The 25,181-nt window shown below is 35.4% G+C and overlaps 1 protein-coding gene across 4 annotated transcripts in view; it reads right to left on the bottom strand.

Annotated features, from left to right (window-relative positions):
- Positions 1 to 25,181, bottom strand: part of KCNN2 (potassium calcium-activated channel subfamily N member 2) — a 68,443-nt gene that overhangs the window by 20,295 nt on the left and 22,967 nt on the right. For 2 of the 4 annotated variants that reach the window (XM_040090000.2, XM_040090001.2), the window contains exon 4: positions 3,012 to 3,153. In XM_040090000.2, coding sequence (XP_039945934.2) covers positions 3,012 to 3,153 — 142 coding nt within the window. Of the gene's footprint in view, positions 1 to 3,011; positions 3,154 to 13,248; positions 13,288 to 19,588; positions 19,755 to 25,181 lie in introns of those variants that run through there. The other 2 variants (XM_040090003.2, XM_040090002.1) reach the window with 2 other exon arrangements.

Genomic DNA, 25,181 nt, shown 5'->3' with positions numbered 1-25,181 from the left:
CATACATAATGTATACTGGGGGCAGAGGTTTCATTGCTACTGATGTACAGTCCACCTGGCCCACAGTATACTACTGCTGCCTAGTAAAGTCTCAGTGGAAAAAGACGGATTGGTAATTGAGGCATCCAGTTCAGTTTCACTTGCTTGACTGTAAAACATCGCATTGACCCCTCTCCATGACACTGTGTTAGTAATTTTATGAGAGTTTCATATATTTAAATGCTTTGCAAGAACAAAATGCAAATAGTTCATATTTTTCATTTTTTGCCTTTTTTGTTCACAGGGTTTGTTTTGTTTTGTTTGGGGGGTTTTTGTTTCTTTTCCCCAATTTCTTTAATACATTAATTAAACTTCTTTGTTATCTTACCCTCAACAATCCTCAAGGCATTTTTCCTTTTGTTATAATCCGAATATGTGTAAAGATTTTCCTATTTTCCAGCAGTGTGCATTTGTAGAGTTTAAAAGATGTCACTTGACACTATTGACCAAGACAGCAGTACTTAAAATTTCAATCGCCAACAAAACTTGGTGCCACCAGCAGACTGCACAAAGTCCACTTCCCAGGCTGGAGTACAAGGCAGGGTTCAGCCTGAGCACTCCCATTTCCACTGCACAGAAAGCAGTTCCTGAGGCAGAAGTGAGAGAACAGACATGGCACCAGAGCTCCTCCTTCAGAGAGATCAGGCTTCTTCCGCCACCAGTTCCACAAAGCCAATATTACTTCTTCGGTGGTATATGTAACTACTCTTGTATGCACGACTATTTATTCCTCCTTCCATCCTTTTTAATAGGGACCTTACCCCGAAGCAAACATTCAGTGGTATTTGGCATTGGTCACACTAATCCAATGCATGTGCTGCCTCAGATGCTAATGAATTACACTCTACCTCTTTAAATCAAATATAAGCTTTTATTTTACCACATCCATTCAACAATTACCCTTGTGTGCCTTTTAATTAAATCATCAACTGCTCCTATTGAAATAAAAATCACTAGGTCTGTTCTTCTAGGATTTTATATTTTCCACAACAAACATTAATTGCTTACTATACAAGTTTCAGAAGAGTAATTGGTTTAAAAGAATAATATTCAAGACTTGTAAGATTTCGGTATTGCAGGTTAGGCTAGAAGAGAGTTCGTTATTATATTTACTGTGCCATACTTCATATTCCTCAGGTCCTTTATAAACACAAACCAAACCAAATGAAAATACAAGCCCCAAAAACCCCAGAGTAATTCCAACATCTGACTTTTTCTCATTGCTCCATATCTTTTTTTTCTCAAAGATTACTTTAATGTAATTAATGGTGAGGCTTTCACTATCACAATGCAGCAGCTACTTGGCTTGGGTTTTTTTGCTAAGAATGCTTTCTCTCTCCTAAGATGTTTATCCCAAATTCATTATCATGACATCCTTATTCGAGCTTTGTTTATCCAAAGTAGCTGTAGAACTTATAATCACTAAAAAACCCAATCAGAGACATGAAGCTATACATTTTACAAGTCTACCAGTGTGAAAAAGAGATGCCAGTGTGTGAAAACAATATGTATGAATCCACACATGAGTTTTTCATGGAAGCAGTGGAAGTCACTTTATAGGAAGGGTCTGTCCTCATTCTGCAATCCCTGCACTGCAAGGTGGCAATAAACACTGCTTCTCCGTCCCTTTTCCTAGTGAATTTATAACCACATTTCATTCTCTCTGGCATCAGTATCCAGCAAGGAAGAAGTAAAGACAAATACCCCAGAAGATGGCAGATTTGAGCTCAGCAAACAGCCTTCAAAAAAGTCCTCTGAGCCATTCCTCTGCTTTTAGCCTGTACTTTTCAATTCCACTGTAAACTCTGTATTTAAGGAGATATGCATTTACCACCTTTTGCAAAATATACTGGAAGTCTTTATCAATATTTATCAATAAAGGTCAATAAACTGAAACTAAGGGTTTTAATTTTAAATTTTTTTAATCATTTGTAAAAAAAACTTTAAACATTATTAAAAAATATGCCTTTTTTACTCTCTTGACATAAAATACACACTTATTATAAACAAATATTCTGTCAACCTATCTGCTCAAAAGGGGCAACACTTTGATACCATTTGCTTTCAGCCATAATCCCAATACAGCTGTTTTAACAGAGGTAGATATTGGAAGTGCATTACTTATAATCACTGGCAAAAATTCAGAAGCAAGTATGTATCTTATCGTTGTGTACAGTACATATATGACAATCATTCAGCCTTTCTCAGGGACATTGACACAGTTTTTACAAATAAGAGTGGCAGGGTCCAGAACTTGTTTACATCTAATTTACTGCAGATATGTGTAAATATTCCTGGCATTAAAATACATTGCCTTACTCCCTGCTTAACTTTGACCAAATGGTGCAGTACAAAAAGCTAAAACCAGACATTAAATACGCTTTATGAATATATATTGAGCATGTGTGACCTAACAATTGCTTCATGGTATCAATGGTAGGAAAAGCTCTTACTGTGCAAATTGTGCAACATAATTCCACTTAAAGCAATGGACTGCTATAAATAATATGCTATAAGACTTGTAAGAAATAGAGTAGAAACCTATAATCAAATGAAATACTTTTAAGAGTTTAGCCACCATTATGGCTCTTTGTGATGAATTTTATGAAACAAAAGTCAGAACTGAAGATCCATTATTGGTACTGGTCCAATTACACATGCCCAGAGATGATCAAGATGATATGATGCCTTAATATTTAATGAAAGATTTCTGAAGCTATGAATTATGTCAGGGTGCAATTTGTTCCTCTGTACTTCATTACACTGCTACTAAATTCTTGCCTGAAGAAAAAGAAAACTCCATTTTATTAATGGAATGAAAGGAATGAAAGATGGTGAGAATGGTCCGATTAAATACACACTCCACAAGATAGCAGATAAATATTCCTTTATGACTATGAAAAGTTTTGGGCTTAATTTCAAATTACTTAATAGCAAATGTAATCTCATATCCAATTTAAAAATTCACTCACCATGATTCCAGTAAGTAAACAGACCCCTTTTCCACAGTATGTATTTGGTACCATATCCCCATATCCAATGGATAGAAAAGTTATTGAAATCAACCACATTGCTCCAAGGAAGTTGCTAGTAACATCCTGTTGGTCATGGTATCTGAAAAGAAGAAGAAAATTTCTTTATCATGAAAACATTCATTAAACTATTGTGCTCTCAGAAAAAAATGCATTAACTGGTCCTACAACCATTTTTCTATACAATCTCATTTTAAAAGCAGCTGTAAGGAATGAAATATAACTCAAATACAATTACATCAGCAGTAATGAATCAGAAGGTATAAAAATAGCACCAGCAGTAGAAATGGTTTATAATTTAGTATTTGGTTATCATTGTAAAGTAGCAGAAATCTCTTTGTTTTTAACAAAATCTCTTCACCAGGGGTACAAGTCCTGGTGTACCCCTTATGCTACTACATTCTGCAGTAGCATAAGACACCAGTCTACCTTAGTTGCTGCAATCTGAGGCAAACACGAGAGTCAGAAAAGGTTGCGTGCACAACCAGACAGCAGAGTACATCTTCATCTCCTTGTCCTAAATGTAAGTCTATGATCAGAAATCCAATCCTGAGTTAACACGTAAATGCTGACTTGGATAACCTATGGTCTTCCCTCTCCTTCTACAAGTTCAAGGTAAATGAAAAATTTTGCCATTGTATTTCTCACCATCAAAAGACGTGTACCTTAACAAAAACTCCCTTTAGTGTTAAGTCAGCTATTAAGTGAAATTTCATGATGGGCCATTTCTTGACTTAGTTTCAATATTATAGTAGAATATGTTCATTTTTCCCTCCCAAAAACCCTTCAGTTCAGATTAATAATGTTGTCTTCACATGAAATATATATCTAATAGTAGGTGAAGATATATTTTTAAAACCTGTTGTCACCAGTCACTCTGTGGTGGGGAAAAATGCCTAATAGCCTAAAGTAGGTGGAATTTTGCTCCCTGGACAGACCAGCTCTGCCACAGAGACTATCTGAAGCAGCCACTGCAGACACAAGGTTGCAATCACCCCTGCAGCTGCTATGAAGCCTCAGGTTAACTAAATGCTATTAGATTACCCAAGGGTATTATTTTAGCCAGTCCCTGAATCCATGTCTTACAGGGGGTGACAGAGGGACATTTACTTAATTACTTCACAGATCCGTAAACAACTTGCTTCCCTCAACTGAAATAACTGCTTCTGTTTCCTTCCTTTCCAGACTGCAGTCTCCATGACGGACCAAGAATGCCAAGCAGGCACACAGGCACTCTCAAGAAATTCCCTATTCTCACACTTGTAAGATATTCACCATAAATATCTGCAAAGTACTATCTTCAAAGTCCCACCTATGCTCTGATGATTACAATAACATAAAAGCTCTTTGACTTCCAGAGATCACAGCAATCACTCAAATCAAGTCTGTTCCATACTTTGCCTGCATTTTCCTCTCTCCTGGTGTCAATGTTGTCTCTCACATACTTTATACAAGTTTTTCTGGTTTGCCTAGAACAAAACCTGGAACAATATAGTAAAGCCCATATTTGGAGGTCCTAAAGATATTAACAATGGCAACCACAACAACAAAAAGAGTTAAAAAAGAACAGCAGACTTAACTCATGACTGTAAAGCTTTGCATATAGCAAAACACAATCTGGCATTGTTTTTTTTTTTTTCCTAGACTGCACTAAAAGTTATGGATTTTAGTCTCCACCTAACAATGTAGCAAGTAACAGCTGTGAAATATATGGATGCATAGAGAGAAACAGTTGTCCCATTCAGAAGGCAAGAAGAAAGCCTGTGTACCTATCATGCTAATCCCTACAGAGTATCAAGTAAGAGATATGATGCATAGGGTCTGGATGAGCTTCACAGAAGGGTACTAAAGCCATAATACATTCTAAGGTTAGCAACTCAGGTAAATATTAATAAACACACACATAAATATTTATAATACATTTCTTTAATGCCTCTCTTTGGATTTTGAATCTGGTCATTTCCATGCTCCATTTTCCAACTGAAAAAGACAACTCATTAAGTTCCATAAATAAATAACCCATAAGGAATATCAAAACTACTTTCTTAAGCTTTGAACAACATGAGGAAGAGATAAGGGAGTGTTTATCCACTTACCCTCCTTTACCCATGCCAGAAAACATACAAGCCAACTTACACATAGGTTCTTTAAAAAAGGAAAAGTTTTACTTGGAGAAGTTTCATTGGAGACACAGAGACAAGTAAGGTTCCCTAGATGAAGTATTCCTTAAAGCCATCTACATCAGTATTTGTTAGCACATTTCAAGGACCTGTTCAAATGTTTCCATCTTGTTAGCTCAGGCCTCCTGGATTTCCTACTCTGAGTATTTCATCTAGTTATGATTTTAATCCTATAGTTCAGCAATCAAATGTTGCATGCTTAATTAAAAAATCATCACCAGTACTTATGAAGGAATTTACTGTGACTAAGAAACAAAGCTATTTTGTGTCCTCTCTATCACTGCAACTGCTCAAGCACTGTAAAGCATGCAAATTACATAATTTACCTAATTTAATATTTTTTAAAAAAGAAAAAAAAAAAAAAGAAAACCTTTTTCTTTTGCAACCATAAATGGAAAGTTGAAGCGCTGACTTCTCAAGTTAAAAATATGTAAGTAAAATTGAGACAATATAAACCGGTATTGCACTCATGATAATCCTATCATTTCTTTGTGATATTTTTAAGAAGATGATTTAATCTTGTCTCATATTTTTTGCAAGCTCGCTTAAAATTTTTGAATCTCTGTGGTTCGCAATTCTAGTAGACACATTGATTGAGTCCTTCTCCACTTATCTGGATTTGGATTTTCATAAGATTACAGTTGTGGCAGCATAGAGTTCCAAGTACTTTACTAACTCACTAGGCACCACTATCACTTGGGACTCAAGCCTGAACCAGTAAAGCCAGGAGAGTCTTCTGCTACCCTGTGTCTACAGTCAGGTAAAAAATTACTACATCTGTATCAAAGCAGGAAAAGTGGTATCTTAAGAAAGTAGTATTGCAGAATCTTACTTGTACAGTCATGGAAACGGCTAAAAATTAATACTAGAGGTATTTAAATGGCTTTGTTTTGAGAAGGGGGAAAGAAATCAACCCACTCCCTTTAGACTTGCTTTCAAAGTTATCACAGCATCAAAGACTGAACCTCTCCATTTACACCAAGAATAGCAACATGGCCACAGCAGAAGTTAACATTTCTCAAGTTTTTCTGTAAGTGCAGCTGTAATGTACCACACCAGAAGTCACCAGAAGACCTCATAAAAGCCATTTCTACAACTGTATCTTTCACTTCACTACTGAGATTATCCCCAGTAGAGTCAATTCCAGTAGACATTTAGAGAGAAGAAAAGCCAACCACACCAACACTGGAGCAGTGCTGTCTCACTCACTGTCAGTCATCATAAGCCACTACAAACATCTCCTCATTCCAGCTGGATGTAACACATTCCAATATTTAACTGTAGTTTTCCTAAACTATCCATTCACTCTATACTGAGACTTCTGAAATCCAACAAGAAAACACTTTACCATGAAAAACTAGAAAACTTGAAAGCTCATAATTAAAGAAAAGGAAACAAAGATTTCCTTTCAGTGACAAGTTTCACACAAAGCAGAATCTTGTCATTACCATCCAAATTCCAAAATGGAAGACTTGTTGTCATTAAGTCTTATCTATATAAATATATTAATGAAAATATTTAAAGCCCATTATTGTTAATCAGTAAAAACTTGCATAAGAAAAACAGTGAATCACTTGATGATAAGAACTAGTATTTAACTGTATTAAAACTAGTATTTAACTGTATTAAAACTGCATCTATATACAGTTTGATTTTCTTGATTACACTCAGCCTCACACAGCCACAGAATAAAGGGTCATTTCGAAAAGCTGTGTATTCCTGCAGTGTACAAAAATCATTGGCTGAAGTCACACAGGCTTATTTAGCACAGAATTATTTAGCACACTTCTTTTCTAATAAGGGATATGTCAGCAGGCAGGCAGTGCTGCAGCTGGAACACACTATTCACCAGGCAATCATCATCCTGTGAAACATCACTATCTAGTTCTCACCAATCAGCTTATATAAATCTTGATATCACTCTAATTTAAACCAAAAGTATCTGAATTATTGTATTTGTGAAAAAAATAGCATGGCTCAATTCTCTTTCAAGCAAAACTGTCTGGCAGTTTTACAACTCATCTCAGAAAAATATAAATATATTCCTCAGGTGACAATACTGAAGCAGCTTTGTTTGTCAAAGAAATATTTCATATTCTTTATCAAACAGCAGTCTCTTTCTTCTGCTTTCACTGCTGGTATCATGATTTTCAGTACTGCTTTTCTTCTTTGTTTATATGTGATGAAGTTTCATTTAATTGGTAGAACATCTGATTTTTAGCTGTATGTAATTATCACACATTCACATCTGGACATCTAAGACACATTCATCTTAAAAAGATATTAATAAGAAGTAATCAAGTATAACACTAAGCTTGACCACTGGTGCATTAATTCACACTCAGTGGTTTCAATTCAGTTACTCTTGCCTCCATTAACAGCCTCTGTTAACTTTGCTATCTTTAGTTTTGCCTTCTTGAATAAGTCAAGAACTAAAAATGATCAAAAAGATGACCATTTCTGTAGGGAAGAAAATGGACTGCTTTTACCATAATCACGAAGAAAGTCCTGGCAATGGCAATTCAGACTGAGTTTTTTCTTCTCAAATCTTAAAATCTTTTAGATTATTAACAGCTGGAAACAGGCTTAGCCCACTAAATCAGAAACTTGTCAAGGCTCTGTTAAGAAACTGTTTGATCTAACCAACTATTAGAGCTACCCCACAGTATCAGACCCTTCTGTTACTAACTGCCTTTTTAGTCTTAGTTAGATGGTTAGTACTGGCAGCATTGTAGCTGTGACGATAGGAGAGATGTCTTTGCATTCCTTCTCCCTTTCCTCCTGTTTAAAAGAAAGAAAAAAAAAGAAATCCATAATGGCACATGGAAGGAACAGTGGAGCAGACTCCAAATATGATAAAGTAAATGGAAGAAATTTTGCCTGCCATGATAGGCTTAGGATCAGAAGGACAGCTTGGAAAAATGTATGCCGCTCCTTATCTTTTTTCTAACGCATCTGTTGATGTCCCCTAAATATTTATGAAGAACAGAAAAAATGTTCTTGTCACAATAACTGCTTAAGGAAAGTATGAAACACCACAACAAATGTCTGCATTTCAAACAGACTGACTCACAGCAGTACCAGTTGTGAACACAATCAAAAGTAATGGGTAAGAGTCAGCTGAGTGGATTGCTTCTACCACAGCCAAAAATGTTCATGATTTTTCTGCTAAGAGCATCTTCGGGCTATTTACAGAAAGCTAATAAAACAAAGAAATGTGATGTATTCTATGTAATTAGCATAAGTCTTTATGCTAGCTAAGATGAATGAAAAATATAGTCTGAAACAAAACAAAAGGACATAGGAGAGAAAAATCAACACAAAATCAGATGGGTGAGAGAGTATGTTTTAAGAAATTTTATCATTGTTTTTTAACATAAATTATGGCTTAAATATTAGGGTGAAGACATAAAATTATCCCTAGCTGTTGTCAGATACATAACCATCAATGCTTGAGCAACAGATAACCTACCAGTAGAAAAACAAGAATTAATTGCCCTTTTTACTAAGGGTGCCAAGCTTTTATTTGTCCTCCACTGTGGAGACCTTGTCTTCAATGGTGCTGTAGAGAGCTGACGCTGTGCTAAATCAGTATATCTGTCTGCAGCTCTAGTAGATGGGAAGGTTTTCCATCTTTCCAAAAGAAGCCATTCAGTTACAAGCGAAAAAAGCTGCTAAAGTTCCTTAGAAGTATCTGAATTGGGTTTTTTGGTTTTTATTTTTTCCCCTTTTTTAACAAGCTTTCAATAATGTGTTAAGCTTTCAAATAGTGTTAAGAATGTTGAGAAGAATCTGTTGAATCAAATCTCTAAGTATTGAAAAATTGGGAAACCTTTAAATTTGTGACAGCAATCCACTAGAAAGAATAGAAGTAAAGATAGGAGAGCTCAGTATCAATGTATCAAAAAGTAATCCTGCAAATAAGGTCTTGACTACAAGAAAACAATAATGTTTCTTATCAAAGTTTTCAGAGAGTTTAAGGAAAATTTTTTCTTGCCTCAATTAAGAAACACACCCACCTCTCCTCAAGCCCCAGTTTTGGTACTTATACCACGCAGAACGTATTCTTACTCCCACTGTGTTCTTTTCAGTAGTTTAAAGCTATTTTGTTCCTGCAGTGGCATAACTGAAGTTGTGACTTGTTGTGACTCAGCAGAATAATGAATATTTCTAAAGCTCTTGGAAAGCTGTACAAAAAGTCCTAAACAAACCCTTAACTCCTAGAGAACTGAATGACCTTTGCCTACAAGATGCATTTTTTAAACATATACTCTGACTGTTTTGAAAAACAATCAGGTTCACTGGGCCTAAACATGGCTCATTTTAATAAAGTTAAATGTGCACAACAGAACAGAAAGTAAGGCATGTAAAAATACCTTTGTGTCTCTCAGAGATGAAAGCTGGGACTACCAGTAGAAGCTGTCACAAAAGTTCCATGACTGTTTCTTCTCATTTAAAAAAAATTTACATCAATTATTCTTTGTATAAAATTCTACTAAATCTTAAATATTTGGAGTAACATATTTTATTATGTTCAGACTGCCTTCCTTCAGAAAGATATATCTTCTTCATGCTCTAGAGCAGGCTCAGGAATTCAGCTTTTCTCAGCTTGGTTTCTTTACCTTTGATAATATTCTGCCACCAATAAAAAAGAGTTAGCATGTTTTAAAGAAGCGCCTTTAGATTTTAAAAACACAACTCTCTAGCCCTTCCCAGTTCCTATTCATACACCCAGACTCTGCAGAATATGCTTCATATGCATATGAAGCATAAGCTTCACATACTTCATGCAGATGCATGCTTCATATAGCTCAAGCTTTAAGACGCAAAATCATGCTCTAATGGTTGGCATTAGTTGCTGGATCAGTAGCAGCAATCAGCACCAAAACAGTATGGTATGAATAAGTATCCTTATTCATGAACTTGGCACGTGTATTACAATGTGCTTCACAATTCCATGATCATATGTCACCTTTTGGTCATCACAAAAAACACACTAGTAACTTTTCCAATGCAAAGCACAACTGGTCACAGCATAAAATACATTACTGGCATAGTGGTTTTGGCCTCACTTTTTTTGGAATAAAGTATCACATTTTAATTTTTCATAGCTCTCTGACAGCCTCTTTGGATGAAGTTAAACTATTTGTTACAGCTGATGATTATTTTGGTGGCCTTCACCTTCCATGCTCTCAGCTCCCAACTTCACAGTTTGATTAGCCCATATGCTCAAAGATCTGTCTAGAACACAATGAACTCAAAATCCTCTATAATGACATGCATGTTTAAAGACAATTCTCTTAAATTAGACATTAAAAATTTGCATAACACCAAAATTCTTCATTTTGCCAAAAATAGTGGCATATCCCAAAGAAGCAAAATACCTCCTAAATGCATCAGTATCCATACATGAAGCAACATGGAAAAAATTCTTAGTGAAGAAGCAATACATCAGGCTTTCGATAGAGCACAGGAAAAATTAATAGCTGATACCCTTTTGTTACTTTAGCAGCTTAGTGAGAAGAGCACTGACCATGGGGAATGAACTTCTTATCCTGCTCTTCTCAAACACCAAGCTGATTTACATCAGCATCTTCACATCACTGTTCTACCTGTTCAGATACAGGCTGTTAAAGTATCTAAGAATATGTTTTTGAAGCTATTTGAATTTAAAAATAAATTTAAAATGACTTTTTAATCCAGTGGAGAGACATACTGTTTGAAAAGCCTAAGACAGAAGCTGAAAAAAGGAATACGCCTGTTAAAATCCTTGACAAGCCACACTTTGAGTAGTCATTAACTCTGCTTTGAAAGCAAAATTCAACAAGTAATCCAGAAAGGAAAGCGACTGCAAACACACTGACTATTAGAAATAAAATCTGAAATATCCAGTTCTTCTATAGTTCTGTAGACTATCTTTATTACTGCAAAATAATCTACTATAAATATACAGTTAATGTGATATTAAAATATATGAAAATGAAAGAAGGAAACTGAAATGGCATAAGCAAGCTTGAGAGAAAACTACTTTTCCATACTTTAAAATCTTATTTTAAAAGACATGCATGCATATTTCCTAACAGCCACATTATTTACACAGTCTAATCATTAAATTTGTCAATACAATAAGAAGGATTTTTTTTTTTTAAGTTTGCTTTAATTTTTTGAAGTCCACAAAAGCACTGTCTAAATCTGTGCTATGACAGAAATATGAATCATTGAAAATCAAAGAGTTTCTTAATAGCGCTACTCTGAATCATTGATTATATTCACTGGCAACTAATTCTAACCCTTCTAAAATTTTCCCTTACTTTGCATTTTGCATTTCCTCTGGAGATACCTTGTTATTATTTTATACCTAAGCCCCTCTCAGAAGAAGGATTTTTTTTTTTTTTTTTGAGTTTATCAAAATCACCTGATATCTGAAGATTCTGAATTCATTTGCTGAAGAAAAACTTTAGAAATAGAAGTTTTAGAAAGTAGAAACAGAATTAATCACTACAGACTTTAAAGGAAACATACCTCTTTTTTTTTGTTTTCTGACATAAAACAGGAGAACTAGGTAGAAGTTGTCTTTTATGGGGGGAGAAAACAGGAGGAGGTGAAATTATATAGTAAAGATTATGCTGAACTCTTCAAAAATACTTTCTGAAAAACAGAGCACTCTGAAGGCATTTTTTTCCAATGGAAAAAATTTATCATCACAAAATTTACTAGTTCTGTAGCTTATGTATTGCCTTCAATAACAAGGAATTAAGTAGAAGCTCATGGTCATAAAGCCTGCTGGTTTGGGATTTTTTTGTCTAAATTTCATTAGGATAGCAACAATTTTAGTAACATATGCAAGTTCTCTAATGTAATGGTGTAATGGACATTGGGAGCAGATGACTAAAAAATAAAATAAAATAAAATAAAATAAAATAAAATAAAATAAAATAAAATAAAATAAAATAAAATAAAATAAAATAAAATAAAATAAAGTAAAATAAAATTAGATTAAATTAAATGCCAATTCCCTTTCCTTTAGAGCTGAAACCCAGAATACTGGATTCATCAAAATGTATGTTCTGGATAAATTGAAGAATAAAACTGGTTTAAATACAACAGCACCTTACAAGTAAACATTTTTAAACATCCAGACGTAATTTACTTAGTTTGGATCAGGGCAGAAACCTGCAGTCAGTACAAGTTTCATTGAGCTCCTCAGAACTGGGGACCAGTTTAACACTCTGTATCAGGAACACTGCTGCAGATATAGGCTTGACTTAAATCAGCCAAATTGAACTTATTGTTGATTATATTTTAATTTCTTTTATAAAAAGGAATGACAGTATTTACAGTTTAGCTTATGTGTGTCACTGCCTGAAACTAAAGAGATTTTACTGAATATTTCTAGAGACAATTCCAAACCCAAAGACTGTGTACTTTTGAGAGTCAGCTGAAGGTTGTACTGGATTTCACTAGCAGTTCACTAGTGAAGTACTGGGGTCTACATTTAATGATCTGAAGTATAAAAAATATAAAAACATAACTATGAATTGCTGTATGGAAAAAGAAACAAAGAAAGCACTTGTAGCAAATATTTTTCACATTTTATGTATGAAACTTCAGCATGAGATTGTCAGTATTTGAGAAAAAAAACCCCAGGTTTCTCCCTTTTGAAATTTTGTTCTCTTTGTCAAACCAATCAGAAGGCTAGGAAAATACTTTGGAGTAAATTTTTGTGATTAATGTAGAGACATTCAATTACAGGGACTGAGAAAGGTTATCTACACAGAAGACATTCTTGTGACTCTGTTACCGTATGTCTTCCCATGGAGTGAGTTTACATGGACCAACTATGGGATGGAATTCTGCCACAAGGTCCTCAAGGCAAATGCAAGTGGAGAGAATACCATAATTTCAGATAGGCTAGAAAAATTGTAATAGAGCTACATGTAGTACTTTACTCTGGTGATGGTAATAAAGGAACATCATCCTCATTTGCTTATACAGACCTCTGCAGTGTCACATTTGAAGACAGATGTGTTGCCCACCTAAATGCAACCAAAAAGAAAACGCTTAAGAGACGTTCACAATAATATGTTAAATATGCTAGATGTAATTATGGTTTTCTTTGCTCTATATTAGGCCTTGACATATTGTAACCAAATTCCGTTACACCATCAGTGTGAAATCATATGAAGTCTGAACCTTGTACTTTTCTCCCCTCTTTTGTCATTAAAAAGAGTAAAATCTGACTTTTTGCTTGTCGGGAAAAAACTACATTTTCAGTTTGTTTGTCATTTGCTTTCAGAACAGAACTTTTGTAGGGATCATCCTCATTTTAATGACAAATATTTACTAAAAACAAAGGATCTCGCACTATTTTCTTCAAAGACTATGAACACGACAGAACACTTGTAACAGATTTTTTTTTTTTTTACCAAAACCATTTTGTTGCCTGATATCTCCGCCTTCATTCAAGACTTTTTGACTACATTTTAACTGCTTTCAACAAAGAACTGAAGAAAGAATGCAATTTGGTGCTCTGAAGGAATTTGAGCAAACGACATTTTTTAGGAAAAAAACGTTTTCACTCTGTTTTTAATGGAGGGGAGTACTCTGGATGGAGCGGCAACAGAACTTAACCTTTTGCACTATCTACACTTGAAGCATGTGTCTTAGAGTTTATATGTAGAACATGTTGGAAGAGTCCTGTAATAAACCAGAAGTTATCTAGTGCCTATTGTTTACACCACTGGCAAATTCTATGGGAATCATACCATGGTACATACGTGAGTTATCTATGTGACTTTCATGCTTCAACTCAGTTGCTTGGTCAAGATTTAGACAGGCAAGCACATAATCAGGGGCCATGCTAAACTAAGGACGTACACAGTGGAAACATTCAACTTTGGGATTGCTGTCTGTAACTATACTTACTAGGAAAACTAGATTTAATTTTAATTGTTACTAATTATTTGTTTTTCATAGTGTTGAATGCTTCATAAAGGCTGTCAACATAACTAGCACTAAATTGCAACAACAAGCTGGAAGATTAAATGTTAAACAAGCTTGAAATCTAATTTACAGTGCTCTTTTAGGCCTAGAGATGAGATGATAAGTTCACTGATGGGACAAATACAGAGAAAGTCTAATATGCACAAGCAGGTCAAGCTCTAGAAAGAATGGTGCCCTTACAGAGTTATTAAGCCTCCTCCATTCACTTGTTTGACTTTCAAGACTTTACAAATTTAAGAAAAACTCAATACAGCTGAAAAAAAAAAATCACAAGAACTCTAAATGTGACTGGAGAGATACAACTTTTCTGGTATTTTAACTTTTTCAGCTGTCCTTCTTCATAAAAAGTATTTGAAATTATAATTTGGAAGCATCACAAAAAGTAACAAAAAGAGCCTTTTGATTTGTGGTTTTTCACTCCCTCATTTTAAATGAGAAATGAAAACTTTTTTGCAGGTCAAGGACACCTTATTCCATTAGAAAAAGTCCATTACATTAAAGAATAAACAAGTCTGAGATTTCAGCATACTTGGTTTAGAAAAGAAAAGCTAGACACTGAACTGTAGATGTTTGTCTCATTTGAGTAGAGTACAGGCCATGTTATACCTAAGCTATATCTCTGAAGCTACAATACTTTCATTTAAAAAATTTATAAACAAGCTTGTGTTGTAAATAGACAGATGGATGGATAGATGCACAGAAAAATCTTCCTGTAAGAATTCAACTATATTTGCGTGTTACCTTTCAGAGAACTCAAAAAATTATGTGACTAAAAGAAAAATTATCTTTCATGTTTTAAAGAAAACCCCCTTGATTTTCTCTCAACTGCATCTTTTGAGTTCCAAAAATTAATTTGTGACTCCCTTAAAGGGGGAGAGGAAAAACAATTCCAACTATACGGATTAAAGATCTCTGGAAAACACATGAGATCTATAGTCTTTCTTTTCCATGATGTACAGCTTCAGCCAATTTGTCCTCCAGATTCCGAAATCCTGACTGGAGGAGTACGTGTGGAGCTGTGATACAATCACAAGGACTTCAGCAGGAAATGGCTTATGTATTCTAAATATTCTTCCCAAAAGCATGACAAAGAAAAATGTAAACATGCAGATTTAACATTTCCTCTATTTGCATACCTCTCCCGTGGTTTCTCAGAATGACTATATCTAGATTGCATCTCTACCTCTACAATAACTTGAAACAATATAAAACACCAGCACTGCAATCACTCTTTAGTAGAATCCTTTGCTTACTAAGTTCAAATAAATTTTGTTATTCAGAATAGGGACATCACACCAAGCAATAGCAGTAAACAAAATTCTATGCACGACACAAAGAGCTCAAATGACTTTGGTCAAGGTCACAACAGAATTGTAGGTTGGATTCTCTAGCTCATGCTATTTTCAACAAACAGAACACCTTCTTTGTCAGTAAATAATGCATTTTGCCACTAAAAAAAAAAAAAAAAAAAAGCAGTTTATTGCTTTTGTGACTTTACAAGTTATTTGTATATATTTAGCATACTTTTGTTGGTATACTAAAACCTTCACTCCAGTGTTCTATTCTACTAAAAATGTTACTGCCACTTACCTCAGTAACAGCAGAGTGCTAGGGCTGATCCTACTAAAACCATACTAGCAGAATTGTAGTCCAAATTTTTATTTTCTTTTGAAAAAAAAATGAAAATAAACTGATAGAATGTACGGTTTCTGGTACAAATTGTTGTGTCTCCTGCAGATACTAGATCAGGACATAGCATCTGCTTCTTGGCCGACTATCTCTGCTAGATGTGATTTTCTAAAAATCAAGATAAATACTCCACAACATCAGAAATACAATCACTGAAGGACAGTGGTGTCCTGCTGAGGTACACTGACTGAGTCAGCAGGTCTTCTGCCTCCCAGCACACAAACAAGGAAGGGAACTGATGTGATCTGCTTGCAAGGAGCAAATACCACTCTAAAAGCAGTATTATTATCATGCACATTTTTTTTGTTAAATCCTTGTAGGCTTGAGAAAAGAAGAAAATTCATGTAGAAACTATTACTGAGGGCTGACAAGTATCAAGGTGTTCAATTAACTAAATGTAACATATAATTTGCCTTTGAACACCTTGAAAAGAATCTACTGCGAAAGACTGCAATTTAACATCAAAGTTTAAACAGTCAGGGTTACAATTTTAGAAACTCATTAGTCTGAAGGTGTATCATGATTTTCTGAAAAGATTAATGATTAAAAACAGAGTTAAAAAGAAAAGACATTTGGGCATGAGTACTTGATCTGAAATCTCTGTTCAATTTTAGGGAATGTTGTATCTCTGATTTCAGACTGTGAGAAGCTTTGCCAATTCCATCCACTGCATTCTTGTTAGTAAAAAATAATAAGAGGTCACCTTTTACCCAAAGAATTAGAACATCAAGTATCTTCTTTATGAAATGCAGTGAAAATATACATTGTTTTTATTAGAAAGCAATTACTTAATGCAAATATTTTGCAAAGTTATTTTCCACATGTACTACTGCCTGCCCAAAAAAATGCACAGTCCAGCTCCTGAACTGACACTAAGGTCATATATATATATTCTGGACAATTCTCCGGTAAAGTCAATTAAACTAGAGCGTCTATACACTGGTATATCCATATTATTCAGTAACAGCAAAGAATGCAGTGACTGAAGAACATGGACTATAGATAAATGTCATCCTTCTGTAGCTACCAAAAGCAAGCCTGAAGCTTGATAGCTGCATTTCCAAACAGCAGAGTACACTGCACATTCTCCTACCCCCCAGCAGTTGATGAGGTAGGTGGTACAAACCCATGGCCAAGTTTCTCCCTCAGGCATACTGTAGACAACTACTGAATTAAAAACAAAGCAACTGACCCTGCTGGCAAAACTGATTATAACCAAAATATCTTCCACACTACGCTGTACTTTTTTTCAGAGCTGATCAAGAGCTTCTCTCCTTTAGAACTCAAGTCTTCCATCTACTCTCTATGTACTAGAGAGGTGACAGCCAAAAAAAGGAAAACAGGCTCAGCCAAAATACTCTTCTCTCTGCAAGCACCAGTAAATTACAACGGGACTAAAATATTGTTTCTTCCTTCTACATAAAATTCTTCAATTTAACTTTTATACATCAGCTGAGGAAACAATGTATTTCGACTCTTTGATGCTTTATTTCATTAAAAAAATATCCAGACCATATGGGACAACTAAAACACAGACTGGCTCATGGTTCTTTCTGTTAACTAAGACAAGGTACTCCTGCTAGGTGTCTCTTGTGTTTATTAAAAAAGATAATAAATTTTACAGATCATAATTAGGCACTGGTTAAAGTCTTACTAAAAAAAAATTACACTTTCATATCACAGAACTGTTAACTCCAAAATAATTTATCAAGAGTTATTCAGTCAGCACTTTCTTCCTGAACACGGATTTTTCTTGGCAGATGCTAACAGCTTATGAGATCACCAGGTTACAGGTTGAACCATATAGGTTTTGACAGCTGAGTCCCAAACTTTTAAAGATTTTTAGCCACATTTCTGTTTAACTGTTTGCTCTACTGTGCAATGACCAGAAGCTCACTACTTTAAAACTGAGTCCTTTGTATCTTTCCTAGTCTGCTCTTGAGTTTTCCTATGAAAGAAACACCCAACCAAAGATAAAAGGATTTAAAGATAAAATAAATAAAATCAAAGTTCAGCTGCTGTGCTCAGGCAGCAAGATACAAGTGTTTCATTATATTCTAAAATGGATATGCATCCATTAGCAATGCCTTGGGTAATAATCACTAATTTTTCTTTAACTAAAAGGAACTATATCCCCTCTTCTTGAGAGGTATGATCTATAGTTCAATGTGGAAAGGTAAAGTCCTAAAGAAGGGGGGAAAAAAAAAAAAAAAAAAAAAAAAAAAAAAAAAAAAAATCTGAGGGCCAGTCAAGCTGATTGGTCTCACTGGAGGCTGGGAAGCTCATATATCTATGTCTGGAGAAAACATACCTGGACAAAATACCACTGGAGCATGGCAAGAGGAGGGAATACAGCAGCACAAAAGGAGCTGTGGAGAAGAGACCTTTACTGCCTAGCTCACTCTTGCATGGCCCTCAAAAGCTCTTTTAGTGTCTTAGTGAGCTAGTTAGTGTGCTAATGTTTAGTCTAGTAGACCACTAAATCCCAGCTTAAGATTTTGACTATTTAACTCCCTAGTAAGTGAAAATTGCTTTGCACTTTCAAGCTGTGTATACATTGCTTATAGGGTCTCTTTGTACCTGTTGAAGATACACAAAAAAACTGTTGCAAAAGAGGAATCATAGCACTCCAGGCAAGAAAACTGAAGCACAGCTGTAGTAAGTGAAAGCCCTGGTATTGCAGAGCTGCGTGTGGAAAAGCCAAGTTTTAGTATTCCAGTCTTATAGAAAATCCTGATCTTTGAAAAATTAAGTTCATTTATCCAGTCCTACATACAACTTTCACGTCCCAGGTTTTCAAAATCTTTCTGCCTTGTACTCCAAAACTGCCAGCAACTCAGGATATTTTTAATGCAGCCAGCCCAATGAGACAAAACAAACGCTATGGAACAACATTTGTATCTACTCAAGTTTATAAGTATTAAGATATTCTTTAACATGACCAGTGGCCTACATTATAATGCCATCAAACAAAATAAGCACTCCTGAACAATGCGTCATTGCACTCCTACGCCTGGGACACACAATCTTGAAGTCTAGAACACTAGCAATATGAATGCCATTCACTTCATATTAAGTGAATACTTTTTTTACACTTTCAGCTGACCATGTTTGTCATAGCAGACCACATTAACACTAATATTAATAAAAATCTGCTATTCTGCAATTACAGATTGAATAATTATTGTATATGTATTAGATTAGGTTTTATTGTTTTAAAGACAGCATATGCTGGTTTGTACTGCTATTTTCACATTTTAAGTAATCTTCTGCGAGTCATAAATATTTAGTTAATTCATGGAATAAATAAATTTTTTAAAAATAACCCTCCCCACTAACAAAAAAACCCCAAAACATTGCAAAACCGAATTTCAGGTCTGTGTACAATTCCTGATACTGATACTTAAGTTTATACCCAAGACTCATGGCAACAACTTGGGATGATTTGCACAATTACACAGGCAGATGCAAAAATTTTAGCCCCATCATGAAAAGATTTTAAGCTAATGTAAACCCACAGAATTCGACAGATTCTGCAGCAGGTTTCAAAGCAAGCTGTAGCCCCACAGCACCGATCCCCTGCTTCTATGTGTTCTCATCCTATTAGGATACCTGCTATTCTGGAACATTTGGAGTACTTCTTACCTACATTGCACCTTCCCAGTGATGAGGGACTGGTCTCTTTTGCTGTCAGCTGAAGATACACTTTGCTTGGCAACTGAAGATACACTTAAGCCCTGTGTCACAAGCACTGTATACGGAGTACAATACAGAGAGTTATATACAGTGCCAGGCTGTTTCTCACCAGTGAGGTGAGATTGCAGCACAGTGCTGAGCACAGTGCCTGCGCACACCTGTCAGGAGCACAGCTTCTCTGACCTTACCAGATATGGCACTTGGAGGTCCCACCACCAAACTGGCACGAACATGCTTCCCCCTCTGCGAGTGAGACCACAGAGGCTCTTGCCTCAGGCTTCTCCACTTGAGACAGGGAGTAGATAGGGAAAACCAGCCAGCTAGCAAGGTGTAATTCCTGCCTGGGCAGTGTTCTCAGCACAAGCTGTCAGCACAGTCAGCATCCATCAAAACTGAACAGTTCAGCTTAAACTGCTCTATCAACACATGAAGGCATCATCTGCATCTGAACACCACTAGCCTTCAGAATTGTTTAGCTCCCTTTTTTCCTCACTAGAAATTGCTATATTTATTAGTACTGCAGTACCACATATATAAGTGTTATTTTTGGACACCACTGTGCTGAGCAGTGTGCAAATACAGTTCAAAGACAACCCCTGGCCCAGAAGCTTGCAACCTAAATAATCCAAGATATTTGTCCAATTCACATTGCACTGATGCCTTCAATACTCTATTTATATACTTCAATTCAGTGAAGCACTCCTGTGGAAAGCCACAGGAATTTTGTCACTGGATTTCATTTATCATACAACAAGGCTTAAAAAGAAATATTGGATATCAAACTGGTTTAGAGAAAAAAAAATACTGCTAGTAGATTCATGTTCTATTTTCTCAATCAGAAGTGTTCTAGATTGATCAGCCGAGCTCTGAACTAGTATAATGTCACGGTTTTGGGGAACACAAGTATAAATGATGACACACACCAATACTTACTGCTTCTAAGTGATGTCACTCCAGAACAGTTGTAGTAAAAACTATAGCTGATTTTGAACTTTTCAAGAAAAAAACCTACCCAAGCAAGAAAAATCTGCTATTGAGACAATAAATTAACAGGGTAAGAATCACAGAAAAGGAAAATAAAAAACATATAAAATATTGAAAAAGCCTCCTCATGTTTCCCGCCACAAAACCACTAATTCCCTTGAACTGCACAATTCCACAACACTATCTATATCCTCATGTTGACCTCATAAATTTGAATTTTTAGGACTGAAGTGTAAATTCCCAATAGAAGCCACTCCTCAATATCTAAGGCTAGAGTTCAGTCAGCATATTGGAAGCTTGTTCACAGTGAAGTGATAATGGTCTACACTCCTCATTTTGCCCAAGAAGCAATGAAAAAAACCAAACAAAACCAAAAACCAACCCAACCCCCTACCCCCCCAAACCTAACAAACAAACAAACAAACAAACAAACAAACAATGAAACAAAGAAGCAAACAAACAGAAGAAAAGCTTAATTTCACACTTCAGGGTGCACTTTTCAGAGATGTTAAACTGTTGGAACAACAAATTCTATTTTGAAGTGACAAGGAATTGATTTTTGCTTCAGTATGACCCTATTTTATAAAGATTGCTTTTGGCATATTATGGCAAATAGTTTTTACTCATTTTGAAGCAAAATATTCTGAATAGTTTAAAATGATGGTCAAAAGAGGAAGGAAAATTTCAATTATCAAATCTAAAAATATGAGGATCAGAATATGTAACTTTGGATCCAGTAATGAAATAATGATTTAAAAAAAAAAATCCAAAAATCGTTTTCTTATCTGAAAGAATTTTCTTTCAGATAGTGTCTACAACCGTTCTTACTGATTAGAACAAAGACTGTTCTCTTAATTATGTTTTATAGCTTCAAGATTAATTAAAAAAAAAAAAAAATCATCCTTGAAAGCAGGTAAGTACTGTCCTGTAATTATTTTCATCCTTTTAAGACTCTTCTGTTTAGAGAAATAGTTTTCACTTTGCTCAAACTTTTTTAACGATACATGAGCTTTTCCACTTCATTCTATTCTACAACAGATATACATATAAGGCCTTTGTAAATAAAAGGGAATTTAACCTAAGAAAATTTTCCTTGCTCTACTTAACCTGAAAGACAGATATTTTTTTCTTTCATTAACCAAGTAGATTTTTTTGTTTGTAAGTTGGTTTGGTTTTAACTTTTTGTCTTTTGCACTCCTTTCTGCAAAGGTGGGTCTGCTCTTTTTGGACTACAGAAATATTGATCTCCTTTGGCTTGATATATTTTTGTGAAGTAATGACTATATCCAGCAACACTTCATCCGTTATTGCTACTTTCCATATTTATAAGGATAATTCTAATAATCTAAACAAACTGAAGAGTAGTCTTACTTGTATTCCCGAAGTTCTTTTGCTGAGAACACATAAAGAGCATTTTCAAAGGGAAGGAAAATATGAATTTAAAAGAATGGCAAACTCTGCATGCATTAGAACAGGTGCACCTGCTTCCTTCCTTAAATACACATAACTGTTTTGTTTTCAAGCGCAAAAGAACACATCATTTAGCTATTAATGAACACCTATTTAGCTATTAATCCTTCTGTATACATCTAAAAAAGGAATGTTTTATTTAGATCAATTGCTCTTTTTTGGATCTGGGTTATGCCTCTACCAGACATTCACTAATGTACTCCTGTAAATAGATGCCCTTGTTGCCTTCACTGTGTGATAAAATAATGAATCTGATTGTCTATTTATAACTTTTGCAACAAAAATGCTATTGGTTTCATGTGTATTTTGTTATTAATTGCTTTGAGATGTAAATATTATAAAACAGTAATCCAACATTTAAAGTTAAGCTACCTCATAGGCAGAGAACCATTCATTCACAGCACAGGTGCAAGTCAGGATGATGACAGGTGATTATTGCTTATCCTTGTTTTGAATATTTACCTTTTATGCCTGGTTTGGCACCATTGAAGAAACCTGACTGCCAGTAGCACATTCTAGTTGCAGTGAGCTGTGAGCCAAGGGAAGGTAGAGAACCATGATAAACAGCCAGCACTGTCTATTCACAAATACTATTTGATCTCTTGACAGTCATGAGACTGGGGAAAAAAAAAAAATAAAATTCATATGTCATTGCTCCTGACCTTCTGAGCCTAAAAATAGCCTTAAAATTAAATACCCAGGCTTGCTTTGCTGATGGTGGGTTTTGTTTGCTTGTTTGTTGGGGGTTTTGTGGGGTTTTTTGGTTGCTTTTTTTAAAACTCAGAATAAGAATCTTCACACTGGCACTGCAGAGAATGCAAAAAGCAATTTCCATTTGAAGGTGGCCTTCTGAATATGCATGCAATGTACAATGTCAGATAAGGTCCTCAAGACAATTCTTTCAAGAACTGAAATACATACTGAGAGGAAATTAGATAGCTAAGAAACATTTTTTCCTTCATGAATTACAACTTAAAGTGTCAGTGTATCCACTAGCTTGTATCAAATGAATCCTTAACATTTGCCTCCCAGTTGTCATATGTGAGCTGCTTACTGGAAACTTCATAATGGTATATTTCCAAGAAATGAGGCAGACATTTATTTGTAGAAAACAAGAACGAGAAGAAAGCAGAAAAATACGTCGCCATCACACACAGATGGGATTGTGTGTGGTTTTTGTTTGAGTCTGCTTTTGCTAAAAGAAGGAGAGAATACTGAGCAGAAACTGACAAAAGGGAGAAGTGCTGACTAAAAGAAACTGCTCAAACGGGTTTTTTGTTTGAGTCTGCTTTTGCTAAAACAAGGAGAGAAAACAGCAGGAACTGACAAAAGGGAGAAGTGCTGACTAAAAGAAACTGCTCAAACTGAACTGACTTCATTGCCAGAAGTTAAAGAGACTAACAAATAGAACAGCAAATGGTGCCAAAAGTGTTCTCTCTAAGGAAGAAGAAAATCCAGTTCTGTTCTCAGTTCTCCTCTGCAAATCCACAGAAATGCCAGGCACATGGTGTGATCTCTTCCGGTCATACAACAGTGTAATGTGGACATTTCTGGTTCATACTGATTGGTACATGGGCACATTACACCTATGTGTGTATTCAGAAGACAATTTTTTTTCTTCCTTTCCATAAAAAAAGAAGAGATCATAAAGAATGGCTAGCTTCCACACAACCTAGAAAAGCAGCCCACTTCTCACAGAAGAGACACTCATTCTACAGAAAAGTAGAAGCAGACTTGCCAAATTATTCAATGACTTAATGCTAAACATACATACTTTCTTGAGAACCCAAACTTTCTCTTTTAACTGATATAAACCACTGATGTCCATGCACAAATCTATTTTCAGTAGCAACATATGTATAGGAAACTGCAAAAAAATTAATCTGCTTTTAGGGCTCAAAACTCAAATATAAAAGTAACATACTCCTAAGTGTTCTAGATCCTGTGCCTCAGAGATGTTATAAACACAAACATCTTTGGAGTTCGACCTAATAAAAAATTCGTATTTTCATTATGAAGCCTACACATGACAGCAATATACTGCTACTGGCAATGAGAAGGCAGATGTTGAAACCTATGCAATGCAATCTTCCCCTCAAAACAGACATTATGTATACAGCAACACTTCACGCTTTCCCCACCTTTACCTTTCTAATTCCCTCATCTAGATTACTCTGCAACCCTAGCAACCCATTTATACTCAGCTGACTGTCCACCACCATTATCTGTACCACGTTCTGCCCTCATACATGACCTTACACCACTGCAATCATGGAAAATACTTTGCTCACCAACTCGAAGTGTCACTTGCTATAATTAGCATTCTGGGAGCTAACTATATAGTCATTAAGGCACTGAGAAAGACATCCTGTCTTAGTTCCGTGTATATCAAGTGATCAGTCAGATGACCATCAATGCAGTGAAGTCTTTATTCAGACAGTCAACTTGCCCGGCTCAACCCATGACCTGTCTCTACAGGTTATCTTTTAAGAGATGGATAATGACGCTCTTTCATGTTACCTTCCTCACAATGAAATGTGGGCCTTCCAATCTCCATTCCTATTCCCAGGATCGTCTGCAATAATATAAAACTAACTCTGAATAGAAAAACAGTCAAAATATCAGGCTGTCATTCAGCAGCAACAGCTTTTGCTGAGCACACACAGCTCCACAATAAAAGACACAGCCTCCTGTGACTTCTCTTCTCACTGAGAACATGGAACAGAAAGAGAATCTTTCCTCTCCATTCCAAAATCCTAATATTTTAATCTATTACATCTTATCACCATCATCTTGTTCCAATTTGCATGGACAGTTAAACAATTTAATACACAAAGGAAATACTGATAATGCAAACTCTTACATAATGCTACTATGTAACAGAAGTGATGCAAAGAAACAGTTAACACCATCAAATTTTATTAAAATAAATCACCCATTATCAAACCAAAACTACCAGGTTGCTGCCTAATTCCTAATTTCTGTTAGATGTATCAAAATTCATTATCTTTCCATATATAGTGTCAAGCAGAATAGAAAACACTCCTAATGATAGAATTTATTTTCAGGGTCATTTTGTGTACATAAA

Source organism: Hirundo rustica, chromosome Z, assembly GCF_015227805.2.
Source record: "Hirundo rustica isolate bHirRus1 chromosome Z, bHirRus1.pri.v3, whole genome shotgun sequence".
Classification (NCBI taxonomy): Eukaryota; Metazoa; Chordata; class Aves; order Passeriformes; family Hirundinidae; genus Hirundo; species Hirundo rustica.
The sequence above is the reverse complement of the archived record's forward strand: the minus strand, read 5'-3'. Positions and strand labels throughout refer to the sequence as shown.